The sequence below is a fragment of the Erpetoichthys calabaricus genome, chromosome 9 (assembly GCF_900747795.2).
Source record: "Erpetoichthys calabaricus chromosome 9, fErpCal1.3, whole genome shotgun sequence".
Classification (NCBI taxonomy): Eukaryota; Metazoa; Chordata; class Cladistia; order Polypteriformes; family Polypteridae; genus Erpetoichthys; species Erpetoichthys calabaricus.
This window is the reverse complement of record NC_041402.2, coordinates 94,033,071-94,049,162: the sequence shown is the minus strand read 5'-3', so window position 1 is coordinate 94,049,162 and position 16,092 is coordinate 94,033,071. Positions and strand designations below refer to the sequence as shown.

General features: G+C 41.5%; 1 protein-coding gene across 2 annotated transcripts in view; it reads left to right on the top strand.

Annotated features, from left to right (window-relative positions):
- The first annotated feature begins 476 nt into the window (after positions 1-476).
- ptpn6 (protein tyrosine phosphatase non-receptor type 6) overlaps positions 477-16,092 on the top strand; it is a 201,434-nt gene continuing 185,818 nt past the window's right edge. For both annotated transcript variants that reach the window (XM_051932091.1, XM_051932090.1), the window contains exon 1: positions 477-690. In XM_051932091.1, coding sequence (XP_051788051.1) covers positions 677-690 — 14 coding nt within the window. In that variant the 5' untranslated portion in view covers positions 477-676. The remainder of the gene's footprint in view (positions 691-16,092) is intronic.

Below are 16,092 nucleotides of genomic sequence, written 5' to 3'. Positions count from 1 at the left end.
ACTAAAAACTGATTGTAATTCCAAACTGACATTGTATAGTATAGTAAAAGGTTAAATGATTAAGGCAAAAGACACAGCATTACTGATTTTAGAATCCCAAAATGGAGATTCACAGAAAACACAGAAAACCAAGTCTCAATGTGATGAAATGGGATTCATGAATTGATATAAATTGTTGACATTTAGGAAAAAATGGTTAAATTACATATAAAATGTATTGTTTACCTGATTCTTTGTATTTTATACTTCTTTATGTTTACTAATCCACATCACTTTTATACTGTTTCTACAGAGAAAGAACTCTTGTCAAATACTTTCACAGACACTACTGAACCAACAATCTATTGACTGCTACTAACACTGATCACATGACTTACCAGGCCTCATTTTCACTCCAGGAAGTGGATGGTGGCAAAAAAAAAGAATTAATAAAATAAACAAAGCAAGCTTGATACCCTGAAAGAGGAATTGTCTGATTATATCATGAAAGTGAGAGGGAACAAGTGAAGAAGCACAAATAAAGAACTAGTGTACAGGAAAGGGTGCATTAATAAATACATAAAGGTAGTAAGTAAGAAAACAGAGAGGGAAAATATATTTATCTTCAGCATATGTTAATCATTTCAGACACATAGAGATTAAACTACACAGTCTGGGCAGAGTACACTTTACAGGCATGCCGTCCTTTGGGTAAGTTCTGTGCTGAAATTTGCTTACATTGATTGGACAACTGGATGTGTGTGTGTGTTTTTTTAATTATTATTTAAATTTGTATTGTACATATAGGTGTTTTATCCAACTACATGTAAGGTTCATGTTTTATGTGTTATATTACCTAACTTTAAAATATAACTAGGTTTGGCTATGAGCTTAAATGTGTTTTGTTCTGTGATTCTAAAGTTTATTTAACCATTGTGCCTATTATAAGCTAATACTTGTGTGAACACAAACACATAAAACATTTTATCTGCTAACCTTTTTTTCTGAAAGGACTAACATACTAATTACCATAAAATCAGGACTTACATTTTAAGTTATTATGATTATATATATAATTATTTATGATTATTATATACTGTATATAATCAGCACCAACGGTTTAAATGTCAGTTTGACAGATTTATTAGGCTATATTGGCTTGTGCTGTGTTTTTATCAGATAATGGAAAATGCCATAAATATCATTAGAAACTAAAGAATCTTTTCTGCTCTAATCATCAGACATCTTTGTGATTTGCTATATATTAAAATGTACATGTCTGGAAGTAAATGCTACTTAGATCTGCACCAAAGTGGTAAATTACTATTGAACCATTAAAGTACTGAACTATCAACAAGAGACAGCTATTTGAATGTATGAAGACATATAAATGTACTTTGTTTTAGCTGAACTCCTACTTGAGGCCTTATGAACACTAAGATGATGAGAGAGAGTCAGTGATGCCACTTGATCAACAATGAAATCTAAACTGGTTCTAATGACTTTTTTGGAAACATCACTAAAATGCTCATTTATATGTGAAGTTCAACTCTTACTTTGGCTTTGCCAAGTTAGGTCAGAGATATATTGAGGTGAAAGAGAAGAGTCCATAAGAACTGTAAACAGATGTGGCCAGAGACTATTTGGAACCTGATATAGTAATGATGCTATTGACTAGAGATTTTGGTAAACAGTAATTTTTAAAAAATGTGGATTTTTGTTTTACAATGTTTTCAGATTATTCAATTAAAATGTGATAACAGATCAAAAAAACTTCAGTAAATACTGTTGTGAAAGTGAAAGGTCATGCATAGGTGTTCACAGAAACCATAGAGAAGTCAAGTCGCCTAACAATCAGACAATGAAGATATGGTAATGGTGCAGTTCTATTGAGGAGTAGGAGATCGCATAGACTTCTCAACAGGGCTTGTGTGGGATTGAACCTGAACTGAACTTTTCTATTTCATTTGCTGTTTTATTGTAAGTAAGTAACTATGTCATATTCAAGTGGTGGTTGAGTGCTGAGTTTGATGGCTTGTCTTTGAAAAGTATTATTGTACTTTCTATGTTTTTTTATTTTATTGAGTTGTCGTTGAATATTGTATTCTGTTATTTAAAGAAATGAAAAAGCAAGAAAGACTAATGTATGAAGGAACTTACCCCACAGCCTTATTGTGCCTTTATCTTCAGTACAATTAGAAGAAATCTATACTAGAGAAATATTTTTATTAAGTAGTCAAAACTGCTAAGAATCCAGATTTAATTTCCCTAATAATTAAAAATATTATGCAAGATTATTCTACCACTGGTGCTAATAGATTCAAAAGAATTCAGTCCAAAATTCACACAAGTAGACAAGTTTTGCCTGCTGTTTCGAGTAGCATCCACTTGCAGAGCCAGAGCACCATACGTCACCGCAGTTTTAGACCCGCAGTTTTAGACCTGGAAGTGGCGTCACCTTCGTTTCAGGACTGACTTCATAAAATTACTTTTGGAAGGTTTCAGCAGGTCTCAGCAAAGCCCTGAAAGTAACGTCGGGTCAAAGACCCATTCAGAAACCAAATAATACGCATCATTGTGAAGTTCAGAGGGTTTCTGCCATCACGTCGTGTCATACATCAAACTAAACAATACGGATCGTTTCTGTGAAATATTAATATTAACATTTACGTTGTGTTCGGGTCTATGGGAACCATTTAACATATCGACAAAATTAAAATCTTCAAAATCTGTGTTAATTGAAAATAGTTTTTCGTTTACATTCATGAAACGAAGTATACAATATAATTATAATGTTTACACCACGTTAGAGTTTAGTAAAACGTTAATAATAAAAGTGATTACGTTTTTTAAAATGTACTATGCATGTGTGCAATATTGTTCTAAACCAATTTAGAATAAACATTTAAGCCAATCTAATATTTTTAAACATGTATGTGAAGAAAACGGCAATACATATTCTACACTGAATTATGCTATATATTAATTGCCTTATATAGAACTGCTCTAGTTTTTGTCAATTATTATAAACAATGGGCCTTCAAAAGAAAAAAAAATTAAAATACTAATAAGAACACAATTTATTTATACAGCACCCTGCCCAAAATTCAGAAAGAACATCAGGACCTATATAACATTGGCTACAAATAATATCTTCACTAAATAAAGATAAATACAGGATATACAAAACATTCAAATAGAATAAAAGACAATAATGCAGACTAAAATACAACATATAATACTACAAAAAAATCTTGAACAAATAACATAAATTGTGATAAAAATGCAAACCCTGAGTGCCTGGACAGATAGAGGGGGTAAACTAAAAGAAGGGGCAGAATGTCAGGTCTGTTTAATGTCTTCCTAAATGAGTTAAAACAAATGAATGGAGTCAGCTGATGTCATTAATTTTGGGAGGTCATTCCACAGTCAGAGCGCTATATACAGCTGAAGGCCCTGCTGTCACCCACAGAGTACAGGTTAGTGGGGGGCATAGAATCAGAGGACCTTAGTGGGCAGGTCAATAACAGAATTTGATATTCAGTCCTGTAAGACCCAGGGAGCAGTGAAGGTGCAGCAGGATGGCTGTGATGTGCTCGATGTTGCCAGTCTGTGTCAGGACTCTGGCAGTTGAGTTTTGAATCAGCTGGAGCTGTGATATAAGATTATATTATTATAAAATTTAGATAACTTAATTATTATATTATAAATTAAGGCATGAGGGTTGCCCTGGGCATGACATAAGCTACATAGGGTCTGACAATGGGTCCAAAGAATTCATTCCGATACCTAATGGCAGTCAAGGTGTCGTTGTCTAGCCTGTAGAGGTCTGTGCGTCCCTCCATGGATATGCCTTCCCAGACGATCACTGACCCGTCACCAAACCGGTCATGCTCAACGATGTTACAGGCAGCATAACGTTCTCCACGGCTTCTGCAGACCATTTCACGTCTGTCACATGTGCTCAGGGTGAACCTGCCCTCATCTGTGAAAAGCACAGGGCACCCGCCAGTGGTGGACCTGCCAATTCTGGTATTCTGTGGCAAATGCCAATCAAGCTCCACAGGGCCCACTAAAGGATGTCGGGCCCTCAGGCCACCCACATGAAGTCTGTTTCTTTTTGTCAGAGGTCAGAGACATTCACACCAATGGCCTGCCTGCTGGTGGTCATTTTGTATGTTCTGGCAGTGCCCATCCTGTTCATCCGGTCCTCCTGATGGGATAAGGACCTTCTCTGGCCCTGTCCAGCTCTCCTAGAGGAACTGCCTGTCTCCTGGAATCTCCTCAATGCCCTTGAGATTGTGCTGGGAGACACAGCAAACCTTCTGGCAATGGCACATATTGATGTTCTATCCTGGAGAAGCTGGACTACCTGTGTAACCTCTGTAGGGTCCAGGTATGGCCTCAGTAGTGACAGTGACTGTAGCCAAATGCAAAACGAGTGACAAAACAGATGAGGAGGGAAAAATGTCAGTGGGCTCCCTCCACCTATTAAACCATTCATTCCTGTTTTGGGGGTCGTCTCATTGTTGCCCCTCTAGTGCACCAAAGCAGCTAAAACTGATTAACAAACCCCTCAGCTACTTAACTGACCAGATCAATAGCCCTCAAGTTTCACTGACTTGATGCTATACTCTCATTAAAAAGTGTTCCTTTAATTTTTTGAGCAGTATATTTTAATGTAACATTGTGGTTTTATAAGTCACTACACAAATTACTGAAATACACTCAATGATAGTTTAGATAGCCTCACACTTCAGTCCTTCACAAATGCAGTAGTTTACAAACATTGTATTTTAATTTTTCTTTGAGAAGCATGAAAGATAATTGTGTTGAATCTCAACTTACCAGCAAGCCCACGATTCTTGAAAGAATCGCAAATCCAAGAATGGCAATCATTTTCTGTTCCCTCCGATACATGGAGGGATGAAATATCATGGAGGGTGGGTCTGTCCTGGGAAAGTTCATTTAATTAAATAAACATATTTGTACTAAAGCGGTTTCTTTTTGGAGCTGTGACTCATCTGGTTCTGGTGTTTCAGAAGCACGTTGTAGGCGCCTTCGTTTATTGTTTTTATTCATGCAGTCTCTTTTTTGTTTTTCTATGGCTGTGTCGTCAGCGAGAAGTCGCTTGCTGACGGTGACGGATTCGCGTGCTGAAGTGACCATGGCGGCGGATCCAGGCATGGAGGGCTACATTACTAAACGAATGTGGTATATGCGGTGGTGTGGGCGGTCGCGTTTGGGCGGCTGTGCAACGTGGCGTGCATGCTTTACCTTAGGTTTAGTTCACAGGTCGTAGCCATGGTAAAGTTTTCATTTAATTAAATAAACCTATTTGTACTAAAGTGGTTTCTTTGTGTGGGCACCTTCGTTCATTGTTTTTATCCATACGGGCTCGTTTACAGGTCGTAGCCATACGGGCTCGTGTTTGTATTACTAATCGTTGAGCTCCTTCCATTTGGAGCCGTGCCTCCTTTGCCTCTGCTGTGTCAGAAGCGCATTGTGGGCGCGCTCGTTCATTGTGTTTATCCATACAGGCTCGTTTTGTATTTCCGTTAGTTGAGCTCTTTCATTGTGGAGCCGTGACGTCTTTGCTTCTGGTGTGTCTGAAGCGCGTTGTAGGAGTCTCCGTGTATTGTTTTTATCCATGCGGTCTCCTCTTTATCCATATGGGCTCGTTTACAGGTCGTAGCCATACGGGCTCGTGTTTGTATTACTAATCATTGAGCTCCTTCCATTTGGAGCCGTGACTCCTAGCCTCCGTGTATTGTTTTTATCCATGCGGTCTCATCTTTGTTGTTCTGTGGCTGTGTCATTAGGTAGAAGTTGTTTACTGTTAGGAAGCATAGTCCAACTTACACACACTGACTGCTGGCACAGTGGATTAGAGCAGGTGTAGTTTACAGGTCGTGGTGTTTGGGTGCCACGCACTAACTCTGGGAACTACGGGCTCGGTTTTGTATTACAAATCATTGAGCTCTTTCCATTTGGAGCCGTGACTCCTTTGCCTCTGCTGACACCGACTGCTGGCACAGTGGATTAGAGCAAGTTTAGTTTGCAGGTTGTGTTGTGTGGGCGCCACCTACTGACTCTGGGAAGCCGCTGCGTTTGACTCTGGGGCATGTTGTAGGAGCCTCCGTTTATTGTTTTTATCCATGCGGTCTATGCCACACAGACTACTGGCACAGTGGATTAGAGCAAGTTTAGTTTACAGGTTGTGTTGTTTGGGCGCCACCTACTGACTCTGGGAAGCCGCTGCATTTGACTCTGGGGCGCAACGGTGCAGTGCGCATGCGCTTCGGTGCATCCGCCGTGCATAAATTAAACTGTGGTTTAGTAATATAGATGATTACATTTTTGCTACGTATATACTATTGAGGGACTTTTTTTTAAATCAGATGGTCACTTTATTTTAACAAGCAATGTATAAAAAATAAAAAATAACCTGTTTACTCTTTACTCTCAGATCACATTCTATTTGTTTATCAAGCAGAACTGAATATTTTAATTTTCTACACAATACTGTAATAACTGTACAGTTCAGCAGGCTAAAATAACACAGTGAGACACACAAACACACTCACCATGCATACACACTACTGGTGCCGTCATTGGTGTCCCTATGGATTGGACTGTTGAATCAACACAATGGCTGTACATGCTGTGGTCTTTGGCACATGTTGTCCCAGTAGCATGTGAGGTGTCACCAATGATTTACCCTGCTCATCAAGATGGCTTTGTCTCCTTCTCCCTGTTCCAGTCTTGGTTCAAGGTTGTCGAGATGACAAAAGTATTTTTTTCTGAGATGTTCAATATGTTGAAAAAATTGCCTGTGGCCAGCATCCAGCATAATGTTTTGTCTAAATTCTCCACTCCTCTTTTTGTAGCATTATAGTCCATTATCATTTCTAGCCATGGCATCTCCTATCCCTGTGCAGGTCACATTGTACGCCAAGGGTGTGTCATTTGTTTAGACAAACTTTAAAGTCTTCACTGGCCTATTCTGTATGGCCAGCAGTTGAGATGGGAGCTCTGGCTTATTTTTCCTTATTGTGCTAAGCATCGTTACCTTCCTCTTGAGGAGCTACTATCCCAGTTTGTGTAAAAGTTACTGCATATGGCATTGTGGCATGTTCAGGGTAACCCTCGTGCCTTAATTTCTCACAGCAGTTCCTCCATCTGACTTCCCTTTGTTAATGAAATGACATCCTCTGCTCTTCTGTATCTCTACTAGGGGGCTCCGCCCCCTGCTCGCTTCGCTCGCCAACCCCTGGTGTTGGGAATGACAAAGAGCGTGATGTATGAATGAGATATAGAATAGTGTGACGGTGTAGATGATGCAAATAGAAAGCAAACAATAAAGTGTGTGGCACAGTGTAAAGGTTTATTTGAAAATTTCTTTGTACACGCCGTTTAAGTGTAAAAGGTAATTCCAGCTCAGAACTTGTAATGTCAATGAAGATGGTTATTGTTGTGATCAGAGTCAAGTTTGTCAGAGCTTAGAAAGAGTTGTGTCTCTCCAGGAAGTAATGGAATGACTTGGGTATTAATGTTTTCCACATTAATATTTTTTGGACATAATATAGTGCGTTGTGTTAAAAGGGGCATTTGGTCTAATGAGATTGCTGTTCCAAATGTCTCTGTAACTAAGTCGTCGCAGATAAAGGCTTGAGGAATTGTAATAATATGTGGCTGAAGTCCATCTGTATTGGTGAGTGTACCATCTCTCAGTTGTAATAAGCAATTGTTATGATCTGGTTCTGGACATCGTATCTTTTTTACTAACTGTATCTTTTGAAAGCAATGCCAATTGTCTGCGTATTTTAAGGTGCACTGAACAATAGCTGAGTGCATGGCATCTGGAAGAATAGCTAAGCACTGTCTAAAATCTCCTCCTCATAAAAGTACCTTTCCTCCAAATCGAATATTATTATTCCTAAACGTTTGTAGAAGTTTATGAATGGTGTTGAGTAAGTGACTTCATGCCATTGAACATTCATCAATAAACAACATTTTTTCAAGACGGATGTCACGTGCAGTGCCACCGTTAATGTTCATAGTGAATACCGATTTGTAGGATCTAATGTAGTTGATAAAGATTTCACTTTCAGGTACATCGTCAGTTATAAGCTTCTGTAGATATTCAGGATATGAATGTAAAGAAGGCAGTCTAATTTGACCCTTTTGACAACAACGTGTAAATGTATAACTTGTATTGCCAGTTGTTTCTTCAGGGAAGTGAACTGAATGACAATGATTGCAAATGACATTCATTAATCCGAATGAATTTTCCTGGTGTATGTTTTCCTTGTGCCGTTTGAGAGGCGCGTTGTTGCATGTGTAGTATTTGGGACGTGTTGTTTTGGAGCTGTAATCGATTTGCCTGTGCTGTGTGAGAAGCCCGTTGTAGCCTTCGCTGCCATTAACGTATGTCTGAGACGGGAGGTGTTTCGTTTTGAATCATTGCCTGTTGCGATGCAGCACTTTGATTGATAGTTTGCGTAATGTGGATCTAGGATGTAGATTTGTGCATATTTGCGTTGTTGATTTGTTTCAGGGTGCACTGTTCCAATGCGATGCAGTATTTGTGCACATATGGGAAAGCAGTATGGGCCATTGCCTTTTGGTGGCCTGATATTTACTCCGTTAGATGCAAAAGCAAATGAACTATTGTAGGATCTAATGCAGTTCATAAAGTTTTTACTTTTAGGTACATCGTTAGTTAGAAGCTTTAGTTGAGCTTTGCGTTTTTGGAGTCGAGACATTTTTTCTTTTAGAAATATGGATAAGTAATAAGGAGTATTGCACTCACTGTTAATATGGAGCCTTTTCTGCGGTTGAACGGTTAATAGTGCCTTATTGTAATGAGATCCACCTATGCTGCATAGCCGTCTATTTTGTTGTTTCTTTCGTGTTCGTGTGTTTGTTCCTGTTATCCTTTCCTTTTCGTTTTGTACCCGTGACCGTGTATTCATGACTTGTTTCTTTCTCAGCATGCGAAATATGGATAAGTAATAAGGAGGATCGCAGTCACTGTTAATATGTTTCCTTTTCTGCAGTTGAACGGTTAATAGTGCTTTATTGTAAGGAGATCCACCTATGCTGACACCTATGCTGTCTAGTGTGAAGGTGTTGACGTTCACTTTAGAATATGTGGCTTTGGGTGTCACTTCTTATGGATGTGTGTGTGTGGGGGGGGGGGGGGGGGGGGTGAGGATTGTTGTCGCGCGAGCGTCTTCTTTCTTTTTGTGTTCCTGTGTCTTGTTGAATCCCCCTCTTTGTGTGTGTCCCGTCCCTTGCTTGTAGGGTCTGTGGGGTGGTTTTGTGTTCTTTTTTTTGTGTTCTATGGGCTTGTTGAATCCCCCTCTTGGTGTGTGTCCCGTCCGGCGCCTGTAGGGGTGGGGGGGGGGGTGCCTTGCTGTTGTGCGCGAGCCTCTTTTTTTTTTTTTTTTTTTTTTGGGTCTAGTTTCGTGTGCAATGTGTTTCGTGCTTTGCTTGCGTTTGAATACTTTTTTATGTGCCTTTTCCTTTTTTCGGTGCTCTTTGCGCCTCATTTCTCCATTTTTCCTGTGCTCACTTCTTTTTTCTGTGGTCTTGTCCGCCTCTCGCGGCCCCTCATCCGCCTCTCTCGCCCTCCTTTGTCCGCCTTTCTCGGCTCCTCAGCCGACTCTCGCGGACTCTTTTTGCGCCTGCGCAGTACGTCTTTTAGCAGCTACAGCCCATGGCCGGATGTGCCTGCGTCCATTATCCGGTTTAGCATTCTCGGTTAGTAATATGGATGCTTCCCCATGAGCAAGTTATTTGTAGCTTTGGACTGGCTTATCATTTTTATGCAGAGGATGCTTAGATCTATTTCAGTGTTAAAAGTGATACTTCATCACAGCTTTCTCAGCTCACTTGCCTCAGTGAAATTAAAGTAAAATTAAAACCTGAACAGTGCAAAACTCTTTAAAATGAAATTGCAACATAACTGAACTCCTGCAAAGTGGCACTAAAGTGCAAATAAAGAAAACAAGCTCCTCTTCAACCATTCTTGGTGATGATCTCATCAAACCTTCTTTTACTGCAAAGAATCTCTGTGTCATTTTGATTCCTCCTTTTCTTATTTCACCCATGTAAACCATATTAATTCTTACTTCCACCTGTGTCACATTTCTTATGTTTGCTCATTCCTCTTCTTTTCTAATGCTGAGAAAAGTGTCCCTGCTTTTATCACATCCTGCATTGATTATTGTAAGTCACTACTACTTCACTGCTCCCTGTGTCTTACAGGACTGAATATCAAATTCTGTTATTGACCTGCTCACTAAGGTCCTCTGATTCTGTGCTCCCCACTAACCTGCACTCTGTGGGTGACAGCAGGGCCTTCAGCTGTATATAGCGCCCTGACTGTGGAATGACCTCCCAAAATTAATAACATCAGCTGACTCCATTCATTTGTTTTAACTCAGTTGTTTAGGAAGACATTAAACAGACCTGACATTCTGCGCCTTCTATTAGTTTACCCCATCTATCTGTCCAGGCACTCAGGGTTTGCATTTTTATCACAATTTATGTTATTTGTTCAAGATTTTTTTGTAGTATTATATGTTGTATTTTAGTCTGTATTATTGTCTTTTATTCTATTTGAATGTTTTGTATATCTTGTATTTATCTTTATTTAGTGAAGATATTATTTGTAGCCAATGTTATATAGGTCCTGATGTTCTTTTTGAATTTTGGGCAGGGTGCTATATAAATAAATTGTGTTCTTTTTTTTTCTTTTGATGGACCATTGTTTATAATAATAAGTGACAAAAACTAGAGCAGTTCTATATAAGGCAATTAATGTATTGCATAATTCAGTGTAGAATATGTATTGCCGTTTTCTTCACATACATGTTTAAAAATATTAGATTGGCTTAAATGTTTATTCTAAATTGGTTTAGAACAATATTGCACACATGCATAGTACATTTTAAAAAACGTAAATCACATTTACACAGACCCGAACACAACGTAAATGTTAATAGTGTATTTCACAGAAACGATCCGTATTGTTTAGTTTGATGTAAGACACGATGTGATGGCAGAAACCCTCTGAACTTCACAATGATGCGTATTATTTGGTTTCTAAACGGGTCTTTGACCCGACTTTACTTTCCGGGCTTTGGAGAGACCTGCTGAAACCTTCCAAAAGTAATTTTACGAAGTCATTCCTGAAACGACGGAGACGTCACTTCCAGGTCTGTAACTGCGAGTCTACAACTGCGGGTCTAAAACTGCAGTGACGCATGGTGCTGTGGCTCTGCAGGTGGATAGTATTGGCTGCCTCCTGACTGTGACTGACCGAGGTGAGGCTATGGGCTTCCCTTTAAATTGGATCTGGGACTACTTCTGGTATCACATCCTTGGTCATCCAGAGCACTTTTGGGGCAGGTGGAAACAGGGGCAGTCCTTCCCCAGCAAGACCCCTCTGGCAACACACAAGGACCCCAATAGGATTGCATTTATGGACTCCAACTTCCATGACACCCTGCAGGTGTCTTAACTGGGTTCAACCCTGAGGAAAACTGCCACCTGTCATGTGGGAGGAATGAACTGCACTTGGCACTTACAATCGCCCAGTCCATCTATCATACTTCTCTCCCTGTTGGGATCAAGGATGCAAGGTGTTCCATCCCAGTCAAGTCTTGACTCTCACCGTCCTTACACTATGGCCTTCCATCTGGGAAAGAAATCATCCTCTATCCCAGTCAGGATGCCTGTCCTTCTTCTCTGGCACTTTATATATTGTGGCCAACTCGGGGTGCACCAGTTATAGATAGACAGATACTAGGCACTAGTCCAGCAACACACAGGCTTTATTTAGTGGTAAACACTTTTCAGTTGTTCCCACCTGCTCAGCATAGTACAATAAAGCACAGTAATGATAAAGCACCGATGAAGGCCGGTGTCTCCTTTTATGCTGCACCTGGAAGAACTCAATGTGACTCGTTAGTGAGGTCTGGAAGCTCCACCAGGTGTGGTGGAAGCCCAACAAAGTAGAATTCAACAGGTCCCCCTGGCGGCCCCCATGGAAACCATCAGGGCTGTGCCAAACTTCAACTCTCATGGTGGCCTGTGGGAGTCTGATGCACTGCTGCAACTCAGTGGAGGTACCATCTACCTTTCTGTGGGAGGCAGTGCCCTGTGCATATCTGCTCCCTCTGTCCTTCCTTTAAAAAGGCATCCCTGCCAGGTAAGGGCATCCTTACCCTTAGCTGTCCTTGTGAGGCAAAGAGTCCTGTCCCACGAGGGCTGTCCACCTCCAGGAGGAATGCTTAGCATCGACTGGTCCATAGTTCCGCCCTGTAATATATAAACAAGAGTAAGATGGGGAGACGCTGAGCCAATGCCACGTTCCGACATCTGCAGCACCTTCATCTATGATCCAACCAGCAGCATTCATAGTACAATTGCTGCCACCCTGGCGTTCCCATATTGCTTCAAATCACACAGTTTGTGAACTCTTGCTCCTCCTTATGCCCAGCCTATTTCAGCTCATCTCTCTGCGCCTGTGGAGACAGGCTGTCCACTGCACATGAGTGCACAGGCTCATGCTCTGCAAAGTATGGAGATACCGTTTTATTTCTTATGAGTCTCCTTTGTTCTCTGGGACGCAGCCATAGTCTGGATCTCTCTATGGCATAAAGAGGAACACTATGCTGCCTGCACCCCTTTTGACTTGCGTGCGACCACCACTGCTTTGGCGGGGGACTGGGGAATCTGGATTCCAGCATCAGAAAGCTGCTCTATCTTGTCCAGGTCAATGTCTTCTTACCTAACTGCCAAACAGTCAGTCATCACACCCACATCCACTGTCAGAACGGTGACTACTTGGCATCCTTCCGATAAACCATCCTGAACCAATTCAATCAGTTTCCCCTTTCTACATACGGTATCAGTGTCACTCACTTGAAACTCTGCGTCATGCCAGGAAGGGAGTTTGACCCTAAGTTGCCACAGGTACTTCTCCATCCTCTCCAGCAGCGCCTCCATTTCCCATACATTAAACACACCATTAGTTGTTTCAGATAGTGGTGGACTTGCATTTTGGTACACCCTCCCCACTGGCTGCAATCCAAGTGACATGGGCCTCTCCGGTGCCTGCTTAGATGGGATACCTGGAGGGTTGGGGTAGGCCTCAAGCAAGCCAGCTAGCTCTGCCTTTCCCTTTTGACCAGCAGAACTCCAGCACGTTTACTCAATGCCTCCTCCTCCTTTTGCGAAAACTTGGTTCCCAGTTTAGGCTGCGGGCACTTCAAGGGCCACCCTCTGTTCCAGACATCCCTTGAGTCCTCATAGCAGGTCTCATGACTTCCCTGGGCAAATAGCAGGGCGAGGTTTCCTCTGCTTGGGTTATCCAAAACTGGGCTGTCATCGTCTTCCTCGTCAGGGATGTATAATGGATATAACTGAATTTCTTCATCTGGGAGATAGGTGCATATACAGTACAGGACATAAAACATTTGCAGGACTTAACAATCCTGTGTCCTGCACTCACCTCTTTCTGGAGCCCCTCATCTGGAGCTTCATTCAACAGGATGGGCATATTGCTCAGCACGTTGGCTTCCTTGCTGTGAATGATGGCGTGCACCTGGCCCTTAGCTGCCTTCACTCCATGTCTGAGCCTCCTTTTTCCCCATCATGGGTGGGAAGGCAATGCTTCCTGCCTCCTTGTTGGCAGTTTCAGCACATGCTGCTACGCTGTCATGTGTGTGTGCTTGTGCCTTGCAGAATGCCAGAAATCCTGCCACCTTGTGGCCCCCAGGGGATGCACCAGCTCACCAAATCCGACACAAACACACACTAGGTAGGAATCCAGCAACACACAGGCTTTACTTACAAGGAAGAAATGCTTTTCTTTTGTTTCCTGATGCAGAGTACCAAAGGTATAGCACAAATAAAGCAGCAGTCTGCACATTGACTTCTTTTCTTTCATTTCTCCTCCAGAAAGCTTTGTCCTCTTCCACCAGACTGGCTCCCTGAGTGAAATGAGGTGGTCCCTTTTATGCTGCACCTGGGAACACTTCCGGTGGCCCATCAGCATTAGTACTCCCAGGTGTGGTGCAAGCCCATTGTAATAGCTCGGACTCGGACGCTCCTGCAGCACCCTCTGGTGGCACCCATAGAATCCAAAAGGGTTGTGCTGAACTCCAACTCCCCTGTAGACCTGTGGGAATCTGATATACAGCTGCAACCCAGCTTCCATCTAGCACTCTGGGGGAGGCAGTGCCCTTAAGTCTTTCTGCTCCTTGCTGGCAGGAAATGGCCCCAGCCATCTGTTACTATATATATAATACAGTATATAGTTAACATGTTAACATGTTAATTTTTGCAATTAATGTGGCCTGTTTAAGTTGAAAATATTGTTGCATCCAGGGTCAGCAATGAGGCAAACGTCTCAGGCAGTACTTTGGTCAGGACAACATTTTCATGTATCTTTTTTTTTTTTTTTTACATTTTGAAATAATAATATAAATAAGTTATTGTGTACCTGAAGAATTACATAACATCCAGTGGATGGGAGGAGAAATGGGGTAGAGGTTATTTTGAAGGAACACTATGTCAGGAATGTTTTGGAGGTGAAAAGAGTGTGAGACAGAGTGATGATTATCAAGCTGGAAATTGAAAGTGTGATGATGAATGTTGTTAGTGCATATGCCCCACAAGTTGGGTGTGTGATGAATGAGAAAAATTATTTCTGGAGTGAGTTGGATGAAGTGGTGGAGAATGCACCCAAGGGAGAGAGATTGGTGATTGGAGAGGATTTCAATGGACATGTTAGTGAAGGGAACAGAGGAGATGAGGAGATGAAGGATAGGTATGAAGGAGAGGAATGCAGAAGGTTAGATGGTTGTGGATTTTACGAAAAGGATAGGCATGGCTTTGGTGAATGTATATTTTAAGAAGAAGGAGGCACATAGGGTGATGTACAAGAGTGAAGGAAGATGTAAACACATAGGTTATATCCTATGCAGGAGGGTCAGTCTAAAGGAGATTGGAGACTGCTAAGTAGTAGCAGGGAAAAACTTAGTTAGGCAGTATAGGATGGTGGTGTGTAGGATGACATTGGAGATCAAGAAGAGGAGGAAACTGAGGGCAGAGCCAAGAATCAAATGGTTGACATTGAGAAAGGAAGACTGTAAGGATGAGTTCAGGGAGAAGGTAAGACAGGCACTCGGTGACAGTGAAGAGTTATCAGATAGCTGGGCAACTACAGCAGAAGTATTAAGGGTGACAGCTAGAAGGGCACTTGGTGTGACATCTGGACAGAGGAAGGAGAAAAAGGAAATCAGGTGGTTGAATGGGGAAGTACAGGAGAGTATACAGAGAAAGAGATTTGAGAAGAAGAACTGGGATTGCAAGAGAGATGCCGAAAGTAGACAGGAGTACAAGGAGATAAGATGTAAGGTGAAGAGAGAGCTGATGAAGGATTAAAGCATATGATGGGTTGTATGAGAGGTTGTACACTAAGGAGGGAGAAAAGACCTATACCAATTGGCTAGACAGAGGGACCAAGCTGGGAAAGATGTGCTGCAGATTAGGGTGATAAAGGATAAAAATGGAAATGTACTCACAAGCAAGGAAAGTGTGTTGAGCAGATGGAAAGAGTACTTTGAGAGGCTGATAAATGAAGAGAATGAGAGATAAAGAAGGTTGGATGATGTGGAGATAGTGAATCAGGAAGTGAAACGGATTAGTAAGGAGGAAGTAAGGACACCTATGAAGAGGATGAAGAATGGAAAGGCCGTTGGTCCAGATACACCTGTGGAAGCATGGAGGTGTTTAGGAGAGATGGCAGTGGAGTTTTTAATCATATCGTTTAATGCAACCTTAGAAAGTGAGAGGGTGTCTGAGGAGTGGAGAAGAGGTGTACTGATACCGATTTTTAAGAATAAGGGGGAAGTGCTGAACTGTAGTAACTACAGAGGGCTAAAATTAATGAGCCACAGAATGAAGTTATAGGAAAGAGTAAGAAGGGAGGTGATGATTAGTGAGCAGCAGTATGGTTTAATCCCAAGAAAGAGCACCACAGATGTGATGTTTGCTCTGAGGGTGTTGATGAAGAAGTATACAGAAGGCCAG